At 69.6% G+C, this 27,760-nt stretch overlaps 1 protein-coding gene across 1 annotated transcript; it reads left to right on the top strand.

Moving 5' to 3' along the window:
* Positions 1 to 379: 379 nt before the first annotated feature.
* KCNH2 (potassium voltage-gated channel subfamily H member 2) lies at positions 380 to 27,637 on the top strand (the record flags this gene model as incomplete). The annotated part of the gene is given in 16 exon segments (XM_080338683.1): positions 380 to 455; positions 1,403 to 1,633; positions 6,587 to 6,751; positions 6,912 to 7,352; positions 8,003 to 8,217; positions 18,020 to 18,445; positions 18,920 to 19,307; positions 21,465 to 21,664; positions 21,750 to 22,002; positions 22,091 to 22,284; positions 23,257 to 23,356; positions 23,424 to 23,696; positions 25,942 to 26,128; positions 26,275 to 26,446; positions 27,460 to 27,587; positions 27,589 to 27,637. Coding segments are annotated over 16 exon segments (3,498 nt in total).
* Between the last annotated feature and the right edge of the window lie 123 nt (positions 27,638 to 27,760).

Raw genomic sequence — 27,760 nt, 5'->3', positions numbered from 1 at the left:
CTGCGCCCGCCGCGGCGCGCACCGAGCGGGTAGAGCGGGGGGGCATCGGCACCGGCATCCGCACCAGCATCCGCACCGGCACCCCACCGGCACCGCGCCGGTACCCGCACCCGCAGCGGGCGGGCGGGCTCCGGGCTCCAGCCCCGGCGGGCAGCGGGCACCGGGCAGCGGGCGGGGGAGGGCCCAGCCTTAACCCCTGCGCGCCCACCCCGCATCCCGCCGCCCCCGGGGCCGGGCTACGCCGCGCCCCCCCCCGCCGGAGCCGCCCCGCCGGCGCCGTCCTTGGCTCAAGGGCAGCGGGACCCCCCGCTGCGCGGGGCCCCCCCGGGCCCGGCGGAGCGCGGCGGCGCGGGCGGCGCTGCCCCATGGGCCCGGCAGCATGCCGGTGCGGCGGGGGCACGTCGCCCCCCAGAACACCTTCCTGGACACCATCATCCGCAAGTTCGAAGGGCAGAGTGAGTGGGGACAGCGCGGGGGGGTCACGGGGACCGGGGACAGCGCGGGTCGGCTGTAGGGGGAGGGGGGTGCATGTGGGGTGCTGTGACAAGCACAGCCGGGCAGTGCCACCACCTTCACCAGCCCCTGCGAGCCCCCGGCCCCAGGCAGTGGTGTTGGGGGGCCGTGGGGTCCCCCTGGTCCCCGTGGGGACTCGAGTGCCAGCGGTGATGGAGTCTCTGCTGCTGGCTCTGGCGCTGCGGCTGTTGCTGGGCTGGATGGGGGTCCCAGCCACCCTGGGCCCGCAAGCCCCCTGCACCGGGCGCGGTGGGCGCCAGCAGCGGGTGAGCAGGCAGCGGGTTTAACAGGGAGACGCCGTTCTCCCTGTGACGGGGGGGCCATGGCACCTTTCTGGGGTCAGGCCCAGAGCATCCTCAGCAGGGACAAGAGAGTGACACAGGGGCAATGCCACCCCATGGGGCTGAGCTGTGGGGTGTCACCATGCCAGGGGACAGGCCATATGCCGAGGCTGCCATGACCGCATCGTCCCTTGGGGAGGGCTGGTTTGGCCTGTGGCACTGATCCCCGGGGTCCCTGTGGTGGTGGTGGGGTCCCTGTGGTGATGGTGGTGGTGGTAGGGTCCCTGTGGTGGTGGTGCTGGTGCTGGTGGGGTCCCTATGGTGATGGTGGTAGGGTCCCTGTGGTGATGGTGGTGGTGCTGGTGGGGTCCCTATGGTGATGGTGGTGGTGGTAGGGTCCCCGTGGTGATGGTGTTGGTGCTGGCAGCTTGGAGGGTTCCCTGGGGAGCAAGTGGGGCGGCTTGGAGGGTGTTTGGTCACTGAGAGCCCAGAGCCGTGGGTGGATGGATGGACAGATGGGTGGATGGACGGATGGATGGATGGAGCGAAGCCTTGCTGTGGGGTGCTGGGCAGGGGGAGCGCAGGGCTGACCCGCCCCTCTCCGCCAGGCCGCAAGTTCATCATCGCCAACGCGCGCGTGGAGAACTGCGCCGTGATCTACTGCAACGACGGGTTCTGCCAGCTGTGCGGGTACTCGCGGGCGGAGGTGATGCAGAAGCCCAGCACCTGCGACTTCCTCCACGGGCCCCGCACCCAGCGCGGCGCTGCCGCCCAGATCGCCCAGGCGCTGCTGGGCGCCGAGGAGCGCAAGGTGGAGATCTGCTTCTACCGCAAGGACGGTAGGGACCCGCTGCCGCGGCCGCCGGAGATTGACAGTTATTTGCACGGGGGTGAAGGCGGCTGTCCATCACGGGCACGCAGACCCCGGAGTTAACAGCTGCGCTGTGCCCATCCATCAGCCGTGCCTGGCCCCACCGCGCTGTGGGTGGTACGTGGTGCCGGCGTGGCCAGGAGCCTGACACCAGCGGCTGGTGCCCGTGTGCCAAGAGGCAGTGCTGGGGCAGCAGGTCTGGCCCTGGAGATGGGGGGTTTGTCTTGCCCCACTGGCACCACCGCGGGCCTGCAGCCGTCCCCAGCTGCTGTGGTGGTGCTGGGGTGCCGGGAGGCCACGTGCCGTGGTGCTGGGGCTGTGGGGTGGGAGCAGTGTGCAGCATTGCAGTACTGGGGGGTGATGTGGGATGCGGGGGCACCGCACTGCCCCAAAGGAAGGCCTGAGTGGGCTCCTGTCCTGCCGGCACCGCTCAGCCTGCTCCGTCCCATGCATCCGGCTGCCCCATGCCTCCCCCACGGCTGGGCAGGATGTGACCAGCCCCACAGTGAGCTGATGGGGCCACAGGGCTCGAGCCTGTGTCAGACGTCGCGGTGCCACCATCCTGGCAGGGGTGTGTGTGGGGGGCACCGAGGCCGTGCTGCCCCCCTGCCTTGCTCCAGCACTGCTGCTCCGGGGGTCCCTGTGCCGGGGGGCGGGTGCTGGGCCCCGCGGTTCCCGGGAGGCTGGCACTGGCAGCCCCGTGTCAGTAGTGCCGGGGCTGCCCCACACCACGGCCCCACCGGTGCCTGCGCCAGGTGTCCCGGCTCTCGCGGCAGCTGTCTCCGGCTCTCGGCACCCGGCCTCGGTTCCGGCGCGTGGAGTAAACAAAGCTGGTTCCCAGCTGCCGGCTCTGCGCCGGCTCTGCCGGCAGCCGCCACGTGGAGCCACGGCTTCGGTCCCCAGCGCCACCCGGGCTCTGGGGCACGGGGTGCCGGGGCCTGGCTGGGGGGAGGGTGGGGGAGTCCCTCCCTGGCCCCGTCCTGGCGCAGCGGCGCTGGCTCCGCGGTGCTGCCCGGGCACTGCGGTGCCTGGCACAGCCGGGCTGCAGCAGCGTGCGGCACATCTGGTGCCGGTGGCCTTTGGACCCGTGCGTGCGCCCGGGGCTGGCAGGGCACAGGCGGCACGTGGCTGCTCCCTCCCGGCAGCGTGGGCAGCGCTCGGTGAGCCCTCGTTAGGGCTGCGCTAATTGCCCGGCCTGCCGCTCACTGCCTGGCGCGTGCCAGCAACCGGCGACGGGGCTCAGCTCCTGCCCCGGCCCTTCCTGGGATCCCGCGGGGGATTTGGGGGTCCTGGGCCTGGCTCTGCCCCCATTGCCTGGGCTGGCCGGGGGGGCAGCTCCGTGCCGGTGCCCCCGGCCGTGTGGGGCTGGTGCTTCCCCTGCCCGGGGGCAGGGGCACCCGGGGCCGTGGCAGCGGGAGCCGGGGGGGCCGGTGCTGCCCGGCCCGGCCCCCGGGAGGGCGGTGATTCCGATGGGATATTTATAGGCGGCAGCAGCGGGTGCGTGTGGGGGCCGGGACGTCCCGGGGCAGGGGGGTCCGAGGGGGGCTCTGTGGGGACCCGCTGCCCTCGGCCGTGGGGCAGGGCCGTGTGAGGAGGGGCAGTGTTGGAGCCAGCGGGAAACCCCAGGGGATGTCCTGTACCCCCAGATCCACCCGCTGGCCGGGGGACTGTCACAGGCGCTGCCGGGGCTGCAGCGGTGTCCCCTCAGGGTGTCCCTTCAGTGTGTCCCCTTTGCTCTGCGTGCAAAGGGCTGGTGTCCCCTGCGACCGCGGGGCCGGCACGGGGGGGGTCCACCTGCGCTGCAGGACCGGGCGAGGGGTTCTGGGGAGGAGGGGTGCTGGTGGGGTGCTGAGGGTGCCGAGGGACCCCGAGCCCCGGACCCCCAGCCGCTGTGGGGCAGGGACCCTCCTGCTCCCAACGTGTCCCCCATCGCTCGTCCCGTCGGTGCTGAACCCCGCTCCCCCACCTCGGCAGCCCCCCAGCCCAGGGGAGCGGTGCCGAGCCGTGCCGTGCCGAGCCGAGCCGTGCCGGGCCGAGCCGAGCCGGGCCCCGCCGCGCCGCCAGCCGCTGCTGCAGCCATTAGTTTTCGCGACGTTGTTTACCCAGCGCTGGCGCTGCCGGGGACGCCGGAAGGTCGCGGCAGCCGCGGGGGAGCCGCGTCCCGCAGGGGTGGCCTTGGGCTGCAGCGCGGCTGGGGCGGGGGGGACCCAGACTCCCCGTGGCCTTTGGGGTCACCCGGGGCTGCAGCAGCCGGTGCGAAGTCGCCGGATCGGGCCCCCAGCCCCCGCGGATTGGGCCCCCAGCACATCGCGGTGCGGCCCCCCCCGTGCCGCAGGGACCCCCCCGCCCGAGCCGGCCACGCCGCTGGCAGCTCCGCGGGCCGGGGGGGCAGGCGAGGGGCATCGGGACATCGGGTCCCGCCGGCGCTGCCGGGACAAGGTCGCGCCCTCGCTGCGGCTGCCAGCGCCGCACGGGGTGTCCCCGGGCGGGGGGGCCTGCGGGGACCCCACACGGCGCGGGACGGGGATCCCCGGGGTGTGCGGGGGGAGTGGTGACTTGTCGGGGGTGCCTGTGCCCGCCTGGGGTCACAGCACCCGAGTGGGGGGCTGTGCAAAGGGGAGGGGGGGCGGGGGGGCTGAGCTGGGCTATGGGGAGCCCGGTGCGGTGCAGAGGGTGCGGGACGGGGTGCGCGAGGTGGGGTGCACGGTGCGGAGGAGGATGCGGCAGTGCAGGTGGGGTGCACAGTGTGGGAGTGCGTGGTGCAGGTGTGGTGCAGGGTGCTGGGGTGCAGGGTGCTGGAGTGCAGGGTGCTGGGGTGCAGAGTTTGGGGGTGCAGGTGGGGTGTTCGGGGGGTGGGGCGCCTCCCGCGCTGCTGCCCCCTGGCGGTCGCGGGGAGCAGTGCAGCCCCGACCGGAGCTGGGCGCGGGGGGGAGGGGATGGGATGTGTGGGTGCATTTGGGGTGATGGGGTTGTGCGGATTTGGGGTGCGGGGGTGGGTGTGGGGGTGCATTTGGGGTGCAGGGAGCAGCCGCCCGCCGACCCCGTGCAGCCCCCCCGCCCCTCCCTCTCTCTCCCGCAACGGGGGGCACATTCGGTCCCTGTCACTCGTGGCCGAGATCCCCGAGTCCGGGGGCGTTGTGGGGGGTGCAGGAGCCCCCAGTCCTGCTGGGGAAGTGGGGGACAACCGGTTCGTGCACCCTCTGGCGCGGGGCCTGTCCCAGCTGGGCAGGGAACGGGGGGAGCGCACGGCCAGAGGTGGGGGATGCTGTGGGGGGCAGGAGGATGCTGGGAGGGGTTGGGGGTGCAGGGGGTTGCTGTGTGGCAGGGGATGCTGAGGGGGCAGGGGGCTCAGCGCAGCCCCTGCCTCTCCCCTGGCCACACACTGGACACCTGGCAGGTCCGGTGTTTGGGTGCCCCCAGCCCTTCACCCCACCAGGGCATCCCCTTAAAGGCTCCCGCCCCCAGAGCCCCGCACCCCGTTTCCCCACGGGAGGGGGTGGCCGGGGCCGGGACTGGCCGGTGGCCGCGGGGGCCGGCTCGGGACCCCGTGGCGTGGCCTGGCGTGGCGTGGCCGTCCCGCAGCGCCGGCGGCCGCTGCCCGCAGCCATATTTAGGCATAAAGCCGGCACAGCGGCGGCGGTGCCAAGGGCCGCAGCCCCTGAGCTCAGCGGTGGGCGCGGGGGGTGGCCGGGGGGGGCCACGCACCGGGAGGGTCCTCGCTGGGACCCTGGCTGGCCGAGCCCACGGCTGGGCCAGGGTCTCTGCCCCCCGCGCCCCCCAGCCCGCGTGGGGCGGGGGTCTGGCGCCTGCAGCTCCGGGGGGGTGCGCGGGGTGGGGGCCGTGGGACCCGGCCCCGCGGCAGCGAGGTGAGGTGCGTGTGCCCGGCGCGGGGGGTCCCGCCGCAGCCCCCGCCCCACGCCGCGGGACGGGGCAGCCGTGGGCGGGGGGGCCGGCGCGTGTCCCGGCGTCCCGGGGCTGGCGGGGGGATTAGGCTTCCCCGGGGGAGCCGGGTGGGCGAGGATGAAGCAAAGCTGCCGGTGCGTGGGCGGCCATGTGGCCGTGCCGCTAATCCCCCCGCGGTGGGCGGCCCGGTGGGGACCCCGCTGCAGCCCGTGCGGTGCCGAGCCGTTCCATGCCGTTCCGTGCCGTTCCGTGCCGCTCCGCACGCCGCCTGCGCCGCTGGCCCCCTGCCCGCAGCCCCACGTGCGGGCCGGGATTCCCCGTGCGGGGCCGGTGCCGGTGCCAGCTGGCGCCGCCGGGCCGGGCTCCCCGGCACAGGCTGCCGGGCCCGCCGCCAGCGGGGGGGCCGCCGTGCGGGGGCCGCGGTCGGGGGAGCCCGGGGGGATGAGGCAGCACCCCGGCGTCACGCGCCTGTGTCCCCCCGCATTTCGCGTCCTGCTGCAGCGGCGCGGGTGCACGAGGGGCCGGCGGTGCTGCGGGGTGGGGGCTGCGCCGGCCCCCCCAGCAGCCCCCGCGGCGAGGGCCGCCGGCTCCGGGCAGCCCCGCGGCTGCGTGCTGGGGGTGCGGGGTGCTGCCCCGTCCCCCGCAGATGAGGTTACCCCAGGTTGCCCCCGCGCCCCCCCGAGCTGCCGCCACCCCCCGGCCAGCTGAGCTCCCAGCTGCGGCAGCAGGATTAACACTGCAGCTGTTAACGAGGCTGAGCGGCTTAAGCCCGGCCCGCACGCCGACTGCCCGCGGTGCTGCCCCCGCACTGCCCCGCATGAGCCCTGCGGTGTTTTGGGGGACGCTGGGGAAACGAGGCCCCTCCCAGCCTCTCGTGCCTCAGTTTCCCACATGGTGCAGCGGGGCTGGCACTCTGCTGAGTCAGCAGGTTCTTGCCCCACAGGAGCGGGGGGTAGGGGGGTGACCAGCAGGTGACTGGGGCTGTGCTGCCCCAGTGATGAACCCCCCCACCCCACAGGCAGCTGCTTTCTGTGCCTGGTGGACGTGGTGCCGGTGAAGAATGAGGATGGGGCCGTCATCATGTTCATCCTGAACTTTGAGGTGGTGATGGAGACGGAGCGCCCGGGCTCCCCCGACAAGGACACCAACCACTGGGTCACCCCCACCAACTGGTTCCCCGCAGGTAGGGCCGGCACCGTGGCATGGGGAGGGGTCTCGTGCCAGCACTGCGGTGCTGGGTGCAGCACTGGGTTCCCGCAGGTGCCCTGCCAAAAGCACGGCACGTGGCGAGGGCAGAGGGTGCCGCGGGCACCGACACCAGCCCTGTCCCTCCCTCCGGCCAGGGCGCAGCAAGTCCTTCCGCCTGAAGCTGCCGGCGCTGCTGGCGCTGGCGGGCAGCAAGCAGTCGCTGCCGCAGGAGCCGCCCGACGCCGTGGTGGTGGACTTCTCCAAGCAGAGCAGCGAGTCGGGCCCCGAGGACGCCACGTCGTCGCTGGAGCCCAGCTGCCCGGGGGGCACCCAGCCCGAGGACCAGGCGGCGCTGATGGGGGACGGTGCCCCCGAGCCGCCCGTCACCCACTCGTCGCCGCGCGCCGACCGCCTGGCGCTGCACGCCGCCTTCTCCAACTGCAGCCTGGCGCGCAGCCGCTCGCGCGAGAGCCTGCACAGCGTGCGCCGCGCCTCCTCCGTCGACGACATCGAGACCATGAAGGGCGAGGGCGACAAGCGCTGCCACAACCGCCACGCCAGCACCGGCGCCAGCATGCACCGCGGCTCCAGCACTGGTACGGCACCGCCGGCACGCGCGGCGTCTCGCCTCGGCATAGCGGGTGGCCGTGGGGCAAAGTCATTAGCGCTGGCAGCTCGTTAGGGCCAGGGCCGCTGGCGGCTCAGCGGTGGCTCTGGCAGGGGCTGCGGTGACACCCATCACTGTCAGGCTCCTCATCGCTGTAATGACCCGCGCAGCCCGTGGCTCTGGCGCCTGGTGGGGCCCCCCCTCGCCTGGTGTGGGGTGCGCTGGGGCAGCCCTGAGCCCCCTGCATAGCATCAAGCCCCCCACATGGTAACGAGCCCCCCACACCTGGTGGGGAAAACCCAGCCACCCCAGTTTGGCCGGCTTACTGATGTGCACCCCCTGTGCAGCCATACAGCGTGGGTCTGAGGTCTCGCTCCCCCGCATCCCGCAGCCCCCAATCCCCTTGGCAGCGCTGGGGTGGGCAGCAATTACCTCGTTAATCCCCGATCCCATTAAGCTCATTAGAGAAGGGGGAAATAATGGCATTAAGGTAACCGATAGCAAGCTGTCGGGTTGTGGTCCTACAGCACCCAGCTGGGGGGGCCCCCCCACCCCGGGACTCCCCTCGCCCGCCCTGGGACCTCCACCCCGGGGGACAGCGGTGCCGTGGCCCCCCATGGTGACAGTCCCCCCACCCAGGGGCCATGAACAACGTGCGGAGTGCGCTGCTGAACTCCACCTCCGACTCGGACCTGATGCGCTACCGAGCCATCAGCAAGATCCCCCAGATCACCCTCAACTTCGTGGACTTCAAGGCAGACGCCTTCCTGGCCGCCCCGCCTGGAGAGAAGGAGATCATCGCCCCCACCAAGCTGAAGGATCGCACCCACAACGTCACCGAGAAGGTCACCCAGGTGAGCCCGCGGGCGCCGCTGTGCCGATGGAGGTATCCGGGAAGTGCCGGAGGTGACCGGGTGGTGCCAGAGCCCAGAGGATGCTCTGCACAGCAGCTGCTGGCCAGAGCTCGCAGGGAGGTTTTTGAGTGTGCAGGATGATGCTGGAGCATCCAGAGCGATCCTGGAGCTCGCAGGATGGTGCTGGGGCTTTCAGGGAGGTCCTGGAGCTCGCAGAGCAACTCTGGAGCATACGGGATGGTGCTGTAGTTTGCAGGAAGGTGCTGGAGCTCTTGGCATTGTGCTGAAGCTCTCAGAGTGGTTCCAGAGCTCGCAGGACGGTGCTGGAGCATGCAAGGAGGTGCTGGAGCATGCAAGGAGGTGCTGGAGCTCACAGGATGGTGCTGGAGCTCGCAGGATGGTTCCAGAGCTCCCGTGATGGTGCTGGATTGTGCAGGATGCTGGAGCTCGCAGGGCGGTGCTGGAGCTCGCAGGGCGGTGCTGGAGTGTGCGGGACGATGCTGGAGCATACAGGATGCTGGAGGTCGCAGGGAGGGGCTGTGAGGTGCTGGGGGCTGCAGGACGGGGCTGGGGGCTGCAGGAGGGAGCTGAGGCCCAGCTGGGTCCCCTGCCCCGGGGGACACTGGGACAGTGCGAGGCGCGTGCTGGCGCTGGCCATGCAGGTGGCTGTTGTCCCCACTCTCCGGCACTGGGAGGGTCCCCATCGCCCCCTCGGGGGGATTGGCCGGGGTGCCCTGGCCGCGGTGCCCCCTGTGCCGGGTGCGGGGATGGTGCATGGCGGGTGGCGCGCGGCTGGGATGGACCCCGCACGGCACGTGGGGTCCCTGGCGGCTCCTGGGGGGAGCTCGGGCAGGTGACCCCCGAGCGGGGACATCCCTCGGCCCCGGCTCCGTCCCGGCGTGCGCAGCTGCCCTGTGCCGCCAGCTCGCCGTGCCGGGGGCCAGCGGTGCCGGTTAATCCTTGGCACATTGTGTAACCACCATCTGGCTGCGGCGGCTCCTGCTTAATTACACCCTGATTCTGGCTCCCACTAATGAACTAAAAGCTGCCAGGGGCCAGTGGGTCTCTGGGACCCCCGTCCATCCCCACCAGGAGGGCTGCCCTGGGGACAAGGCAGGGAGGATGGGGAGAGGGTGTCCCTTGTCCCCAAGCCCCACAGGCAGCCCCGCACCGTCACTTCTCCGCAGGGACGCCGGCAGCTGGCGGGGGACGGAGCTGCCCGGGTGCATCTGCCTGCGCTCCTGGTCCCCGGGCACCCCGGCCCCCCGCCCTCCCCCGGCATCTGCTCACACACGTGAGGGGGTGCTCGTATGGGACCCCCCACTCCCACGGGAGCCCCCAGCCCTGCTGCTGGGTGGGCACCCGGCCCCGCGGCCCCCGCTGGCTGCCACAGCAGCCGCAGGACCCTGTGTGGGGTGGGGGAACCCACTATGGGGTGTGGGACCCAGTGCTGAGGGCACCGGTCTGGGCTCCCCCACGCCCCCCTCCCCAGCCCTTGCGTGATGCCGCCGGCCTTCCCTGCTCCTCTCCAGCGCTAACGAGCTCAGCATCCTGATTGCCTTCGCCGTGTGATTAATTCCCATGCTGTGGTGGCTGCCGCTGTGTGGGCAGCTGCCGGCGCTCAGCCGCGGTCATTGCTCCTGCCTGTGGCCAGCAGCACCGGGCCGTGCCCAGCGGACGGGGGCGATGCCGCCCTCGCTGGGGCCGGCTCTGCTCCACGGCGCTGGGATGGGGGGCTTGGCGATGCCACGGCCACACTGGGTGCCCAGGGGTGGGAACAGCCACCACCTCCACAGGACGGAACGAGGGTCCCGCTGAGGCACCCTGGCTGAACCAGGGCTGGGATGGGGGATGCCGGATGCCAACATGGTGCACCCAGTGCCAGTGTGGTGCCCCAATACCAGCGTGGTGCGGGGAGCGAGCAGATGTGCACAGCCGTGGTGTGACCCTGGGATGTCACCACGCTCAGGACCCTGCCGCGGGTCATGGGGCAGCCCCAGTTTGGGTACAGTGAGCGGAGGGCCTGTGGCACTGGGGGGACCAGGGCTTCCAGACAGTGTCACTGTGAATCATCCGCAGTGCCGGCAGCCAAAGGAGCCCGTGTGCCGCCCGCTCCTGCGGCTCCCGTCAAGGTCACTGCGCTCCGGGGCTGCCAGCCGGCCCCGCTCACCGCGCTGCTCCGGCCACAGCCATGGGGACTGGGATAGGGACAGCGACGGGGACTGACGCTGGCACTGCCAGGGCCATGGCTGGTGCTGGGCGATGCGGTGGGGCAGCGTGAGGCCCTGGGCCGTGCAGGGATGGGTGCTGCAGTATCCCAGCGGCCAGCAGCAGCCCCGGGGCCCCGGCCTGGCCTGGCTGGGACCCCTGCCCGTGGTGGGATGGGACGGTGCTGGGGCTCGGCACCGCCAGCACCGCGCTGGCTGTGACCGACCCCGCCGGGGGCTGCTGGGGCACGGTGCGGTGGCAGAGCACGTGCTCCTGCCCACCATGGGTGCGGTGGGGGCTGGGGGGGCTGAGCTGGGCCCCTCTGCTGGTGGGTGCCCCGTGGGGGTGTCACTGGGAGCTGCTGTGGCACAGGGGATGCCAATGGGTGGGAGGGAGGGTGGGGGACGGGAGGAAGCCCCCACTTGAGTGAGCAGGTCCCCCTGAGCCCCGGCCCTGCTGTCGCCCTTTGGGGGAGGGCACTGCACCCCGGGGTCACCCCGCGGGGACGGGCAGGGGGTGCGGGCAGGCGCAGGGGGGTCTCGCTGCCAGGGCTGGGTGGCAGCCAGGGACAGCGGGAGCCGGCAGGGCCGTGAGTCAGCCCGCGGCCGCTGCGCTGGCCAAGGAGCCTCCGCGGCCACCTCGTCCCCATCACTGTTCTCATCGCTGTCCTGCAGCAGACGGGGCTGTGCGACCCCCTCGTCGGGGCGGCTCAGGGGTCTCTTGGGAAGGGGGGGTGCAGGCAACGCCGCCAGGCTCGGGGCGGGGGTGCTGGCAGCTCGGACACCGGACGCGGGGGTCCCCAGGGAGTGGGGCGCCCCGCCCCCCCGTGCCTCAGTTTCCCCGCGGGGGGTGTTCCCGGTCCCTCCCCGCGGCGTGACGGCCCCGCGGGGAGTGGCGGAGGCTGGAGCCGGGCGGGGACCGGACCGGCGGGGGCGGGCGGCGGCGGGGGGGGCTCGGGGGGGCGCCCGCCCCGCTCCATCTGCCGCCAGCTCGGGGCCGCGCCGGGCCGGGCTGGGCTGGGCTCGGCGGGATGGGGGGCGGCGGGGGGGCGTCCCGGGGCTCCCCCCGCTGAGCGCGATCATGGCCCCGGCGCGGCGCGACAGCGGCGACCGCCCCGACGGGGACCGCAAGAGCGGCCGCGTCCGCCGCGCCGTCCGCATCTCCAGCCTGGTGGCCCAGGAGGTACCGAGGGGGACGCGGGACGGGGGGGGCTGGGGGCGCGGAGGGGCCGGGAGGGTCCTGCGGTGCGGGGGCGGCCGGGGGTCCCTCCCGCCGTGTCCGCCCCGACAGCACCGGCTGCCCCGGGCTGCGCCGCCCCAGAGCCCCCCGAGCCCCGGAGCCGCCCCCGGCCCGGCGGGAGCGACCGGCCGTGCCTCCCCGAAGGTACCCGGTTACCGGGGCTCGTCCCGCCGCGGGTGGCCGTGGGGTCCCGGCGCCGTTCCAGCGCTGGGCTGGAGCCCCCCCGGGCAGCGCGGCCGAAGGGATGAGTCGGGATGGGGGGAGGAGAGCGGGGGGGCGGCGGGGTCGAGACAGGCGGCGGAGGGGCTGAGCATCCCTGCGGCTGCGGTGGGGGCGCCGGGAGCCGCCGCAGGAGCTGGGCTACCGCCAAACGCGGGGGGACCGGGGTGTGGGGATCACCCACCCGCGGGCACCCACCACCCCCCGGGCACCTGCCACCCGCCCGGTGCCACGGCCGGGCTCGCAGTGCGCCCGGCGCTGCCACGGTGGCTGTGGCGTAGTTGTGGCCGTGGCAAGGGGTGCCACACGGCCGCTTGGTGAGGTGCTGTGGACAGGGGGTGTCAGGAAGCTGTGTTGGCTGCCGTGTCCCCACAGCGTGGTTCCCACGGCTGTCCCATCGACGGGTGGCTTGTGGCAAGGTGGTGTGGCTGTGGCAGCTGGGCCGTGGCGCGGTGTGGGTCAGCGCCGGGGCTGCTCGGTGGCTGCGTCAGCAGGTGGGGGTCGGGTGTTGGGGCGGGCGCGCCGCCCCACGGGGACGTCACCCCGTGACGGGGCTTGTCACCCCACCCTGCCACCGCCGCCGCGGGGTGCCGGTGCTGCCGCCGTGCTGCCGGCAGTGGGGTGTCTGCATCGCCCGGGGTGGCCGCCGTCCCCGCTGCCCATGTCGGGGGGTGCCGAGGGAGCCGCACCGCTGCCGCAGCTCAATGCTGTGAGTACCGGCCACCGCCACCGAGGTGGGGACAATGGGGTGTTGGGGTGTCCCCACTGCCGCAGAGCATGCCCTGCACACTGCCAGGGTGAATGGGTGTCTGTGTGTCCGGCTGTGCCGATGGCCCGTGCCTGCCATGGTGGAGAGCACGTTGAGTGACACGGACACCAACACCTGCAGGGGTGACAGGGTGTCACGGCTGGTGTTGGGCACCCGCGCTTGTGGTGGGTGCTGCAGCCATGGGGCGCCCCTGGCACCGCGGGTGTTGGTCCTGCTTTGGGTGTCCCTCGGGGTGCCGAGTCCCCGTCGGCGCTGCCGCGGGTGCTGCCAGCACGGGGCAGCTCTGCTGAGTTTGGTACCGCGGGTGCCGGGGTCAGTGCACAGTAGGTGTCAGTGTCCTGGTGTTGAGTGTCCGGAAGGTGCTGGAAACCTGCTGGTGGGGGGGCCTGGGCGGTATTGGGTGTCTGCCGGTGTCGGTACTGGTGTGCCGTACCTGGATGGGTGTTGGGCACCTGCAGGCACTGGGTGCTGGTATTGGTGCTGGTTTGGGGTATGGGGTGCTGGGTCCTGGCTCAGTGCGGGGTGGGGGGTCCGTGGGTTTCTGGGGCGGGGGTGTCTGCACTCGCTGTGTCAGCACTCCTGTGGTCTTGGTGCCGGACAATTTTGCCACGGTGCGCGGTGTCAGCACAAGCGCTGGTGTCAGCACAGGCGCTGCGGGCAGGGGCTGCCGGTGCAGGGGTGTTGGGGTGGCGGAGGTGCCCCGGCCGCGGGTCGGGGTATTTGTGGCAGCGAGGGGGCCGTGCCCCGTGGGCGCGGGTGTCTGGGTCACGGCAGGTGCCGCGCTGGGTGTCTCCGGGTGTGCGGGCTGGGTGTCGGGTGCCGATGTCACAGCAGGTGTCGGCGTACGTGTCACCGCGAGCGCGAGGTGCCGCGTGCCTGCGCCGGGGCGGTGTACGTGTCACCGAGCATCGGCACCGCCGATATCTGTGTCACGGTGACTGATAGGTGTTGTGTCACCGCGAGCGGTCCCGCTGCCTGCCGGCGTCACTGGCGTGGCACTGTGCCCGGCCAGGCCGGCGTGGCCAGGATGTCACCGCGTGCCAGCCCCGGTGCGGGCGCACGCCCTGGGCTGAGGGTCTGTGGGGTGCCGGGCACGCACGTGGAGAGTCCCTGTCCCCTCGCCACGCTGTCTCTCAGCCTCGTGTGGCACTGGGGGACCTGGGGACTGTCCCCTGGGCTGAGTGGCACAGGGTGGCAGGTGGATGTCCCCAGGGCTGGGTGGCACCGGGGAGCTGGGGACCGTCCCCTGTGGTGGTGCAGCAGTGGGGGGTGTCCCGGGTGCAGCCCCCCAGATGCAGCACTGCGGTGTCCCCGGGCCGGCCCAGCTGCGTGACGCCGGGGACGGGGCTGCAGGAGCGCACCGGCTGCCGCTGTCCCCCTGGCTGTGGGGAGCGGGGGGTACCGGGGATGCCGGGGCTGGGCCGGGGTGGCCGGTGATGGGGGACAGGGAGGGTGACGGGACAGGGGTCGCTCCGGGCTGGGTGGGGCGCAGAGCTGGGGGCCCCTGGGGGGCGGTGTGCGGCGCTGCTGGGCCGGGGGCTGCTGCCCGCGCTGCCCGCGCCCGGCCCCGCTGCAGGCAGGGATTTGTCCCAATTTGGCGCGGCAGCTGGGTTAATTTTAGAGGCAGGAGCCGGGTGGTTGCTGGAGCCGCCCCCCCAGCGCTCCCCCCGCTGCCCCCCCTGCCCCGGCTAAAAATGGAGCCGGGCGGGCAGAGCCGCAGCTTAAAGGGGCAGCGGGGACGGGGCCGCGTGGGCACCCGGGGAGGGGGGGAGTGGCCGGGACCCCCGTGAACCCCCCACTGTGTGGGGCACTGCAGCTGGAGGGCTCTGCCTGCGGTACCTGTGTCCCCCCACACCCCGACCCCGTGTGTCCCCACGGGGCTGTGAGCCCCCGTGCCCCCCATCAGTGTGACCCCAGGTGACCCCGCAGTGGTGTGACCCCGTGTGGCCCTGTGGCACCTGTCACCCCTGCCCGGGCTGGCTTGTTTGGGGCACACGGGGGTGCTCAGGGCGCAGCCACCGGGGTCAGGGCACTGTTTCGGTGCTGCCGGGACCCCCCGCTGCACGTGCCACACGCGTGGCCTCATCCCTTCCCGTCACGCGCTGCGTGGGGACATGGGCGCCATCAGGAAACCCCTGCGCGTGGGTGGCAGCGGGTGAGTCAGGGCTGATGGGAACCGCAGCATGTCCCCGGCGCTGTCAACGTGTGACATACATTATATATATAAAATATACCCTCAGCACTGCGCCGCTTCCCCAGGCTCTGCTCTGGGCACCACACGGAGCCCACCAGGCCGCCCAGGCAGGTGGCACCTGGGGACAAGGGGTGACAAGAGCCACGTGTCCCCACCCCCCCAGGACATCCCCTGCTCCCTGTGTCCCAAGGTGGGGGTGGTGACACTGGAGGGGATATTTTGGCTGGGCCAGCAGGATGGGAGCAGCGCTCCCTGGTCTGTGAGCACCATGCAGGTGTGCGAGCGCTCGCAGTGTGTTCATGGCATGACCGCGGTGTGTTCATGGCATGACCGTGGTGTGTTCATGGCGTGACTGCGGTGTGTTCATGGCGTGACCACAGTGTTTTCATGGCGTGACCGCGGTGTGATCACGGTGTGACCGCAGTGTGCTCATGGTGTGCCCACAGTGTGATCGTGACGTGACCGCGGTGTGCTCATGGCGTGACCGCGGTGTGCTCATGGCGTGACCGCGGTGTGTTCATGGCGTGACCGCGGTGTGCTCAACCTGTGCTCATGGCGTGTGCAACGTGTGTTCACGGTGTGATTGTGGTGTGCTTGTAGTGTGTTCACAGTGAGCTCACGGTGTGTTCATGGCGTGATTGTGGTGTGTTCAACGTGTGTTCACGGTGTGATTGTGGTGTGCTCAACATTTGCTCACGGTGCGCTCACGGTGCGCTCATGGCACGCCTGGCACCCTGACATGCCGCTCACCGCCGTGGGGCTGGGCTGTGTCCCTCCATCACCAGGCACAGCTGCTGGCACCAGCGTGGTGCCCAGAAAGCCAAAGTGGTGCCGATGGGGTCAGGACATGTCTCACCTCGTGCTGCGCTGGGGCAGCTGCCACCTGGGCTCACTGCCCGCCTGCTGCCCGTCCGCTGCCCACTGCCTGCCTGCTGCCCGCCTGCTGCCTGCCTGCTGCCTGCCCGCTACCCGCCTGCTGTCTGCCCGCTGTCTGCCTGCCCGCTGCCCGCCCGCTGCCTGGCCACTGCCTGCCCGCTGCCCGTGGTCACCCAGACCTGCGCCGGGGTCCCCGCCATGGTGTCCCCCCGCCATGCCGTGCCCCGCGCCGGGCCGAGCCCTTGGGCGTGCCGCCGTGTGCCGCCGTGTGCCGCCGTGTGTCACCAGCCCGCCGGGCACCCCGCGTGTCGGAGGGTTAAGGGGCGGGGGGGCACAGCCCCCCCGTGGCGGCGGGAGCGCGGCAGCCTGGGAAAAATTTCCGCCCCAATAATTTTGCTCCGGCTGCCGGTGGTGCGGGGCTCCCGCCGCCGCTGCCGCCGACCCGCCGAGGGGAGCCCGGCCGGGGGGGCCGGGGGGGCGGCGGGATGGGCGCGGGGACCGCCGGCGGGGAGCCCTGTCCCCGGTGTCCCCGGTGGCCGCGGGGGGGGCGGCGGGCGAGCGGCGGGGGCTGAGCGCCGTGGGCTCCGGCCGGGACGATGCTGCCGTCGCTGCTGCAGCTGCTCCAGGAGTTGCCGGGGCCCCCCGCCGGGCCCCCCCGGGCCGGAGCAGGACCCATGCCCGGCATCTCCGTCTGCGGCACCTGCCTCTGCCTGGACGGCGACAGCGACAGCGCCCGCGCCGCGGGGCCGAGCCGGGACGAGAAGGTACCGGGACCTCCGCCCCCGGGCCCGCACCCGTCGGTAGCGGGACCGCCGCCCTCCGGCCCCACCACCGCCGAGACCGGGACCGGGACCGCGGCCGGGCTGCCCCGGGGCCGGGGGATGCGCCGGGGGGGCGGCGGGTGCTGCGGTGCGGCGGGCAGGAGGGTCCGATCACGGCGCCCACCCTGGGGGACCCGTGTCCTGGCGGTGGCCGGGGGGGTCGGGCTCCGTCCCCGCTCTGCCCCACGGCGCCCGTTCCCCCCGTCTCTATTTATAGCCAGTGCCCCCGTCCCGCGGCCGGGACACCTAATCCCGGTGCCGGGCGGGCGGGACGGGCCGGCACAGCTGCCGGGGGGGATGTGGCTGTGCCCGCCGGGAGCCCCGTGCTCAGGCTGGGTGTGTGGGGCAGCGATGGGGCAGCGGTGGGGCAGCGATGGGGCAGGCAGCAAACTGGGGGTGCGGGAGGACTGAGGAGGGCGGGCAGGGCCGGGACTGGGGGCAGGGAGGTGCTCGGGGGCAGCCAAGGCAGCACCTGGCGGGGGCTGTGCCCCCCCCATATGTAAATGCCTGGCAGAGGTGTTTGCATGCCGGCCCTCATCTCCGTGGGGAGGGACACGGCGCGGGGGTGAGCAAGCAGAGTCCTGCCTAGGCTAGGGGAGGTCCCTGCACCCCCCTGTATCCACCTGCACCCCCCTGAACCCCACTGCATCCTCCCGCACCCAACTGTACTCCCCTGCACCCCCTGTATCCCCCTGCACCCCACTGCACCCAGCTGCACCCCTCTGCACCTCCTTGCATCGTCCTGCACCCAGCTGCACCCAACTGCACCCCCTGTATCCCCCTGCCCCCCCTGAACCTTTCTGCACCCAACTGCAGCCCCTTGCACCCTCTGCGGGGTCCCACTCCCAGAGCAAGGCAGGGACCCGTCCGGGAGCGCCCCCAGCCCCACAGCCCAGCCCCACGGTGTGTGGGGGCGGCGGGGTCTCCGTGCTGCTCGTGCCCGGCTGGCCTGGCACGGGGACAGGCTGGGGTGGCAGTGCCAGCCTGCAGCTGTGTCACCGCGTCCCCCGGGGCTGCCGGCCCGGGTTCGGCAGCAGCTGCGCCAGGTCCCGCCGGAGCAGGGCAGAGCGCCGGGGCGGCTGCTGCCCTCTGGGGGGGCACGAGGTGGGGGTGGCACGGGGGGGGCCGCGGGAAGCGCCTGGGCCGAGGGCAGCATCTGTCTGTGCAGGGCGGCACGAGTGCTTGCAGCAGGAACTGCTCCAGGCAGCGTCTGTGGGGCAGCACTGCGCTGTGGGGCAGCACTACGCTGTGGGGCGGCTTTCTCCTGGCTGTGCCCACCAGCCGTCCCCTCCGCACCCCTCGTCACTGGCTCCAGGGTCCCACTGCACCCCAGAGCATCCATGGCAGCCGGTACCCGCCGGAGCAGCCCCAGCCCTGGGCTGCATTGCCTGCGGCCAGCGGGGGCAGCGCCCGCTCGGGGCCGGGGGGCTCGGCGCGGCGGGGGGGCAGGAGCTGAGCCCCTGCCTGTCCCCACAGGTGCTGTCGCTGGGCGCCGACGTGCTCCCGGAGTACAAGCTGCAGGCGCCGCGCATCCACAAATGGACCATCCTGCACTACAGCCCGTTCAAGGCGGTGTGGGACTGGCTGATCCTGCTGCTGGTCATCTACACGGCCATCTTCACCCCCTACTCGGCCGCCTTCCTGCTCAACGACCAGGAGGAGGCCCAACGCCACAACTGCGGCTACTCCTGCAGCCCCCTCAACGTGGTCGACCTCATCGTGGACATCATGTTCATCATCGACATCCTCATCAACTTCCGCACCACCTACGTCAACTCCAACGAGGAGGTGGTCAGCCACCCCGCCAAGATCGCCATCCACTACTTCAAGGGCTGGTTCCTCATCGACATGGTGGCCGCCATCCCCTTCGACCTGCTCATCTTTGGCTCCGGCTCTGAGGAGGTACCTGCTGCCGTGTTGCCATGCCGGGGTGCCGCTGCTGACACCAGTTGCACAGTGCTCTGGCTGGGATGGGTGCAATTTTGGTGCTGGGTCCCCCCATGGGTGATGCCTGGGGGTCCCACATGTGCCCCCACACTGGGTCTGGGTGCCACGGTGGGTGCCGGAGCAGCGAGAGGGGGTGTCGGGCAGGCGCAGGCAGCATGTGGTGCTGAGCACAGGTGCGGGTGAGTCTGGGTCTGGCCCTGGGGGACCCCTGCACCCCAGCACCGATGGGTTGGGGGACTTAACTGCTGCCGTGCCTCTGTGGGACCCCTGACACCGGGGAGGACGTAGCCAAGGGGTCACCTGAGCCTGAAGTGGGGCTGCAGGGAGGACAGGGGTCCCCGGGCTGGGGCAGGGACAGCCCTCCCTGCTGGGGGCTGGGCGGGGGTCTCCGCTGCAGCGGCCCCGCTGACCCCGCCGCGCCGCCCGCAGACCACCACCCTGATCGGGCTGCTGAAGACGGCGCGGCTGCTGCGCCTGGTGCGGGTGGCCCGCAAGTTGGACCGCTACTCGGAGTACGGGGCGGCCGTGCTGTTCCTGCTCATGTGCACCTTCGCGCTCATCGCGCACTGGCTGGCCTGCATCTGGTACGCCATCGGCAACGTGGAGGGGCAGCGCATCGGCTGGCTGCACTCGCTGGGCGACCAGATCGGCAAGCCCCTCAACGCCAGCAACCCCCTCTACGGCCCCACCATCAAGGACAAGTACGTCACCGCGCTCTACTTCACCTTCAGCAGCCTCACCAGCGTCGGCTTCGGCAACGTCTCCCCCAACACCAACTCCGAGAAGATCTTCTCCATCTGCGTCATGCTCATCGGCTGTGAGTGCCCGCGCCGGGGGAGCAGTGGGGGGCACACGTGTGGGAGCGCCAGTGTGTGTGCGAGTGGGCACGTGTGTGTGAGTGCACGTACGTGTGTGTGTGCTAGTGTGCACATGTGTGGGTGTGTGTGTGTGCATGTGAGCACACATGAGCAAGAGTGGGCAGCCGTGTGCATGTCATTGCACATGACTGTGCATGGATGTGGGTGTATGTGTGTGAGCGTGCGTGTGTGCACGTGCATGTCAATATGTGGGCATGCACATGTGTGTGTAAGCATGCACGTGTGTGAGCCTGCACATCTATATGTGAGCATGCGTGTGTATGTGGTCATGTGTGTGAGCACGAGTGAGTGAGCAGCCGTGTGCATGTCATTGCACATGGCTGTGCGTGGGTGTGGGTGTACATGTGTGAGCGTGCATGTGTGTGTGTAAGCATGCATGTGTGTGTGAGCATGCGTGTGTGCGCGTGCATGTCAATGTGTGGGCATGCACATGTGTGTGTAAGCATGCACGTGTGTGTTGTTTTGTTTAGTCTGGAGAAGAGGAGGCTCAGAGGTGACCTCATCACTCTCTATAACTATCTGAAGGGCAGTTCTAGCCAGGTGGGGATTGGGCTCTTCTCCCAGGCATCAGCAATAGGACAAGGGGCCATGGGCTTCAACTCTGCCAGGGGAAATTGAGGCTGGAGATTAGGAAGCAATTCTGTGCAGAGAGTGGTCAGGCATTGGAACGGCTGCCCAGGGAGGTGCTGGACTCGCCGTCCCTGGAGGTTTTTAAAGTGAGGTTGGACATGGCACTTAGTGCCATGATCTAGTAAACAGACTAGAGTTGGACCAAGGGTTGGACTCGATGATCTCTGAGGTCTTTTCCAACCCAGTCGATTCTGTGATTCTGTGAGCCTGCACATCTATATGTGAGCATGCGTGTGTGCGTGGTCGTGTGTGTGAGCATGAGTGGGTGGGCAGCCGTGTGCATGTCATTGCACATGGCTGTGCGTGGGTGTGGGTGCACGTGTGTGAGCGTGCATGTGTGTGAGAGCATGCACATGTGAGCATGCATGTGTGTGTAAGCACGTGTGAGTACGTGCATCTATTTGTGAGCGTGCATGTGTGTGTAAGCATGCATGCGTGTGTGAGTATGCACTTCTATGTGTGAGCGTGCATGTGTTTGGCAGTATGCCTGTGTACATGTGAGTGCACATGTGTGTGTGTAAGCATGCATGTGTGTGTGAGCATGCGTGTGTGCGCGTGCATGTCAATGTGTGGGCATGCACATGTGTGTGTAAGCATGCATGTGTGTGTGAGCCTGCACATCTATATGTGAGCGTGCATGTGTGTGTGGTCGTGTATGTGAGCACACATGAGTGTGTGTGGGCATCCGTGAGTGCACATGTATGACTGTGTGGGCGTGGATGTTAGTGCACGTGTATGTGTGAGCACGTATGTGTGAGTGTGCATGTGTGTTTGGCACTGCATGTGCACATGTGAGTGCTCATGTATGTGTGTGAGCATCATGTGTGTTTGGCAGTATGCCTGTGTACATGTGAGTGCACATGTATGTGTGTGAGCATGCGTGTGTGTTTGGGAGCATGCATATATGCATGTGAGCATGCACGTGTGTGCATCTGTTTGTGAGCGTGCATGTGTGCGTGAGCGTGCATACATGCGTGTGAGCATGCTTGTGCGTGTGCATGTGTACATGTGAGCATATGTGTGAGTGTGCCTGTGTGTGCGAGTGTGCGTGTGTGTGTGAGTACGTGTGAGTGTACATATGTATGTGAGTGTACACATAGATGTGAGTGTACATGTGTATGTGAGTGTACAGGTATATGTGAGTGTACGTGTGTGTGAGCATGCACACGTGCACCTGTGACAGAACACGCACATGCGTGCAGGTGTGAGCACACCACTATCCTGTGCACACGTGAGTGTGCATGGGAGCCGCCACACGCGTGTGCACAGCTCCGCTCTCGCTGGGACCGCGGGGGTGCAGGCGCATTTGGGGTGATGGTGAGCGCGGGTGCAAGGACACGTGTCGGGGGGAACCCAGCGGGACCCCCACACCGTCCTGCCGATGGCAGTGTCCCCGTGGTGCTGGGCACCCCTGGGGGGTCTGGGGGCGGTGCCGGGCCCCCCTGACGCCGCCGGCCCCGCCGCAGCCCTGATGTACGCCAGCATCTTCGGGAACGTGTCGGCCATCATCCAGCGCCTGTACTCGGGCACCGCGCGCTACCACACGCAGATGCTGCGCGTCCGCGAGTTCATCCGCTTCCACCAGATCCCCAACCCGCTGCGCCAGCGCCTCGAGGAGTACTTCCAGCACGCCTGGTCCTACACCAACGGCATCGACATGAACGCGGTGAGCGCCCGCGCGCCGGCCCGGCGGCACCGCCGCCCCCACAGCCCCCGCCGCCCCGCCGCCCCGTGACCCCCTGTGTCCGCAGGTGCTGAAGGGCTTCCCCGAGTGCCTGCAGGCGGACATCTGCCTGCACCTCAACCGCAGCCTGCTGCAGAACTGCAAGCCCTTCAAGGGGGCCACCAAGGGCTGCCTGCGTGCCCTGGCCATGAAGTTCAAGACCACGCACGCCCCGCCCGGGGACACGCTGGTGCACGCCGGGGACGTCCTCACCGCCCTCTACTTCATCTCCCGCGGCTCCATCGAGATCCTGCGTGGGGACGTGGTGGTGGCCATCCTGGGTGAGCCCCCGGGGACGCCGTGCCGGGGCGGGGGTGTTCCCACCACCAACCCCGTGGGCTGACCCCCATCTGGTGCCTTCCCCCCCAGGGAAGAACGACATCTTCGGGGAGCCGCTGAACCTGTACGCGCGGCCGGGCAAGTCCAACGCCGATGTGCGGGCGCTGACCTACTGCGACTTGCACAAGATCCACCGTGAGGACCTGCTGGAGGTGCTGGACATGTACCCTGAGTTCTCCGACCACTTCTGGTCCAGCCTGGAGATCACCTTCAACCTGCGCGATGTGAGGGCTGGGGGCACGGGCTGAGGGGGCAGGGGCGCAAGTGTGATGGGACCGGCTGAGGGACCTGGGGGTTCAGCTGGAGAACAGGAGCTGAGGGGAGACAGGGACACAAAGAAACGGCCTCAAGTTGCCCAGAGGAGGTTGAGGTTGGATGTGGGAACAATTTCTTCCCCAAAGGGCTGTGGGGCATTGGAACAGGCTGCCCAGGGCAGTGCTGGAGTCACCAGCCCTGGAGGGCTGGACAGACGGACATGAGGTTCTCAGGACATGGGGCAGTGCTGGGATGGGTTATGGTTGGACTCCATGAGCTTGAGGGGCTGTAGAACCTAATGGTTCTATGATCGCTGACTGCGGGAAGGCACCATCCTGCTGAGAATGGAGGTTCCTGAGCAGGTGGGGGACCTGGCATGGGGGATGCTCAGGGATGGGGGACAGTCACCCCAGGATGCCCCCAGCATCACTTGGCTGGAGGGGGGCACCGGACTGAAAGCACCCCAGCGTCACCCCAACATCACTCCAGCATCACCCCCAGCATCACCCCAGCATCATCCTCCAGCATCACCCCCAGCATCACCCCCCAGCATCACCCCCAACATCACCCCAGCTTCACCCCCAACATCACCCCAGCTTCACCCTCAGCATCACCCCAGCATCACCCCCCAGCATCACCCCCAACATCACCCCAGCTTCACCCCCAGCATCACCCCCCAGCATCACCCCAGCATCACCCCAGCTTCACCCCCAGCATCACCCCAACATCACTCCAGCATCACCCCCAGCATCACCTCAGCATCACCCCCCAGCATCACCCCCCAGCATCACCCCCAGCATCACCCCCCAGCATCACCTCCAGCATCACCCCCCAGCATCACCCCAGCATCACTGCCAGCATCACCCCCCGCAGCTCCCCGCTGCCACAGTCCCTGCCAGCACAGGGCGGGGGGGTCTCCAATCTCACCCCCTTCCCCGCAGACCAACATGATCCCCGGCTCCCCGGGCAGCGATGAGCTGGACAGCGGGTTCAACCGGCTGCGCAAGCGCAAGCTCTCGTTCCGCCGGCGCACGGAGAAAGGTGAGAGCAGGGGGTCGGGGGGTGACCGGGCCCCGAGGGGCCGCGGTGACCCCGGTGTCCCCCGCAGACGCCGCCAACGCCGGGGAGCTGCGGAGCGGGCAGAAGGTGCTGCGGCCGGGCCGGAGCTGCCAGGCGCCCGGGGCCCCGCGCGGGCCGGCCGAGTGGGAGCCCTGCCACTCCAGCTCCCCCTCCAGCTCCCCCTCCAGCGACGAGGACGAGCCCCCCGCGCCGGGCGCCGCCGTGCTGTCCCCGTTCCGCAGCGCCCGCGCCGGCACCGACGCGCCCGCGGCCCCCGAGGCTGAGGAGCGCAAGGGCAGCGACATGTGCAACCCCCTCTCAGGTGGGAACGGGGAGGGGGGGCTGGGCTGGGCGGGGTCCCCTCTTTCTGCTCAGGGTTCTGCAAACCCCCAGGTGGCTCCCAAATCCCACTGCAGTCGCTCCACCTGCCCCAAATCCCCTGCACCTTTACATCCCCACGTCGTGTCTGGGGGTCCCCTTTGCATCCCCACACTGTGTGTGGGGGTCCCCCTTGCATCGCCGCTCTGTGCCTGCTGGGAGACACTGAGACCCCCCACCGACCCTTCCAGGAGCCCAAGGGGTCTCAGGCTGGCCAGGGGTCCCCTCTTTCTGCTCAGGGTTCTACAGACCCCCAAATGGCTATGAACCCCCATTGCAGTCATTCCACCTGCCCCAAACCCTCATCCCATCCCCTGCACCTTTGCATCCCCACGCTGTGTCTTTGTGGTCCCCTTTACATCCCCACACTTTACTTGGGGGGGTCCCTTTTGCATCCCCACGCTGTGTTTGGTGGGGGTCCCCTTTACATCCCCACACTTTATTTGGGGGGGTCCCATTGCATGCCCACACTGTGTTTGGGGGGTCCCCTTTACATCCCCAAGCTGTGTCCAAGGGCCACCTTTACATCCCCACACTGTGTCTGGGGGTCTCCTTTGCATCCCCACACTGTGTTTGGGGATTCCCCTTTACATCCTCATGCTGTGTCCTGGGGTCCCCTTTGCATCCCCACTCTGTGTTTGGGGGAGTCCCATTTGCATCCCCACACTGTGTCTGAGAGGTCCCCTTTACGTTCCCACGCCATGTCTGCGGGGTCCCCTTTACATCCCCACACTGTATTTAGGGGGTCCCCTTTACATCCCCACACTGTGTTTGGGGGGTCCCCTTTACATCCCCAAGCTGTGTCCAAAGGCCACCTTTACATCCCCACGCTGTGTTTGGGGGTCCCCTTTACATCCCCACACTGTGTCCTGGGTTCCCCTTTGCATCCCCACGCTGTGTCTGGGGGGTCCCCTTTACATTCCCACGCCATGTCTGCGGGGTCCCCTTGACATCGCCACGCTGTGTTTTGGGGGGGGGTTCCCCTTCACATCCCCATGCTGTGTTTGGGGGGTCCCCTTTACATCCCCATGCTGTGTTTTGGGGGGGGTTTCCCCTTTACATCTGCATGCTGTGTTTGGGGGGTCCCCTTTACATCCCCACACTGTGTTTGGGGGGTCCCCTTTACATCCCCACGCTGCATCCTGGGGTCCCCTTTGCATCCCCACTCTGTGTTTGGGGGGATCCCCTTTACATCCCCACACTGTGTTTGTGGGGTCCCCTTTACATCCCCACACTGTGTCTGGGGGTCTCCTTTGCATCCCCACTCTGTGTTTGGGGGGGTCTCCTTTACATCCCCACACTGTGTTTGGGGATTCCCCTTTACATCCCCATGCTGTGTCTGGGGGTCTCCTTTGCATCCCCACTCTGTGTTTGGGGAGTCCCCTTTGCATCCCCACACTGTGTCTGAGAGGTCCCCTTTACGTTCCCACGCCATGTCTGCGGGGTCCCCTTCACATCCCCACACTGTATTTGGAGGGTCCCCTTTACATCCCCACACTGTGTTTGGGGGGTCCCCTTTACATCCCCAAGCTGTGTCCAAAGGCCACCTTTACATCCCCACACTGTGTTTGGGGGGTCCCCTTTACATCCCCAAGCTGTGTCCAAAGGCCACCTTTACATCCCCACGCTGTGTTTGGGGGTCCCCTTTACATCCTCACGCTGTGTTTGGGGGTCCCCTTTACATCCCCACACTGTGTCCTGGGTTCCCCTTTGCATCCCCACGCTGTGTCTGGGGGGTCCCCTTTACATTCCCACGCCATGTCTGCGGGGTCCCCTTCACATCCCCACGCTGTGTTTTGGGGAGGGGTTCCCCTTTACATCCCCATGCTGTGTTTGGGGGGTCCCCTTTACATCCCCACACTGTGTTTCGGGGGTCCCCTTTACATCCCCATGCTGTGTTTGGGGGGTCCCCTTTACATCCCCACACTGTGTTTCGGGGCTCCCCTTTACATCCCCACACTGTGTTTGTGGGGTCCCCTTTACATCCCCATGCTGTGTCTGGGGGTCTCCTTTGCATCCCCACTCTGTGTTTGGGGGGCTCCCCTTTGCATCCTCAAGCTGTGTCTGGGGGGTCCCCTTGCATCCCCACTCTGTGTCTGGGGCGTCCCCTTTACATCCCCACACTGTGTCCTGGGGTCCCCTTTGCATCCCCACTCTGGGCGACACTGACAGCCCCCCAACCCTTCCAGGAGCCTTTTCGGGGGTCTCCAACATCTTCAGCTTCTGGGGGGAGAGCCGGGGACGGCAGTACCAGGAGCTACCGCGCTGCACCATCCCGGCTCACGCCGCCCTCAGCATCCCGCTGCCCACCATGAGCCGGCGGCAACGCTCCGAGGTGGAAACGCGCCTCGATCTGCTCCAGAAGCAGCTCAACAGGTACGTGGTGGGGGGATTTAGGGGCAGCACCACCCCAGGGGAGCCCCCCAATCGCCCCAAAGGGGCGATTGGGGGGCTCCCCTGGGGTGGTGCTGCCCCACATTGTGCAGCATCTCGTGCGCACCCCAACACACGTTCGTCCCCAGGCTGGAGACCCGCATGGCCACGGACATCAGCTCCATCATGCAGCTGCTGCAGCGTCAGGCCGCGCTGGTGCCCCCCGCCTACAGCACCGTGTCGTCCCCCCACCAGCCCCCCGGCCCCCCGTGTCCACTGCAGCCCGTCCTCCCCATCACCCCCATCCAGCCGCTCTCTCAGGTGAGCACAGTCACACCCCCAGACCCTCGCCCCCTAAGTTTGGGGTGGCCCGTATCCCCATCTTGCACCCCACTGCGGGATGGGATCACTCCTGAGCCCCCCAGGTTTGGGGCAGCCTGTCACCTCAACCTCCAATGCCATTGCGGACTGAGGTCACCCCTCAGCCCCCAAACTTGGGGCAGCCCCTTCCCCAGCCCCACTCTGCGATGAGGTCATTCCTGAGCCCCCCAAATTTACGGCAGCCCATCCATTAGCCCAGTGTGGGTTGGGGGTTACCTCTGAGAGCCCCAGGTTTGGGGCAGCCCACTCCCCTGCCCCACTGACCCATTCTCTGGCCCCACTGTGGGTTGGGGTCACTCCTGAGCCCCCCAGGTTTGGAGCTGCCCTCCACATACCCCATCACCCTGGCCCCCAGACTCACTGCAGGATGGGGTAACCTCTGAGCCCCCCAGGTTTGGCACAGCCCCCCCCGATGCCCCATCGCTCTGTCCCGCAGCCCCACTGTGCGTTGGGGTCACTCCTGAGCCCCTCAAACTTGGGGCAGCCCCCTGCCCCATCACCCCATCCTCCAGTCCTACTGCAGGATGGGGTCACCCCGAGCCCCCCAGGTTTGGGCAGCCCCCCGTGCCCCATCGCCCTGTCCCCAGCCCCTCTGTGGGTTGGGGTCCCCCCGAGCCCCCCAGGTTTGGGCAGCCCCCCGTGCCCCATCACCCTGTCCCCAGCCCCTCTGTGGGTTGGGGTCCCCCCGAGCCCCCCAGGTTTGGGCAGCCCCCCGTGCCCCATCGCCCTGTCCCCAGCCCCTCTGTGGGTTGGGGTCCCCCCGAGCCCCCCAGGTTTGGGCAGCCCCCCGTGCCCCATCGCCCTGTCCCCAGCCCCTCTGTGGGTTGGGGTCCCCCCGAGCCCCCCAGGTTTGGGCAGCCCCCCGTGCCCCATCGCCCTGTCCCCAGCCCCAGGCCGCAGCGGGGTGTGACCCGTCGCGCTGTCCCCGCGGTGACCGCTGTCCCCTCCCGCAGGTCCCCAGCTTCCCGGTGCCGCTGGAGCCGCCGGAGCCCCGCGCCGCCCCCCCGCCGGACGTGGTGCTGCTGCTGGAGCCGGTGGCGGTGGCGCGGCGGCGGTCGCTGCCCGGACAGCTGTCGCCCCCCCCCGGGGACACAGCCCCTGCACAGACACTGCTCCGACCCCGGCAGTTAATGGGCCGGGCCGGGCCGGGACCCCCGAGCCGCGGGACCCCCGTCCCAGGACAATCCGCCGCCGCCCCCACGGACAGACCCTCCCGCCAACGGAGCCCGCGGGGGGGCGGCGGGACCCCCGGCA

This window comes from Nesoenas mayeri (genome assembly GCF_963082525.1).
Source record: "Nesoenas mayeri genome assembly, chromosome: 2".
NCBI lineage: Eukaryota > Metazoa > Chordata > Aves > Columbiformes > Columbidae > Nesoenas > Nesoenas mayeri.
The sequence above is the reverse complement of the archived record's forward strand: the minus strand, read 5'-3'. Positions and strand labels throughout refer to the sequence as shown.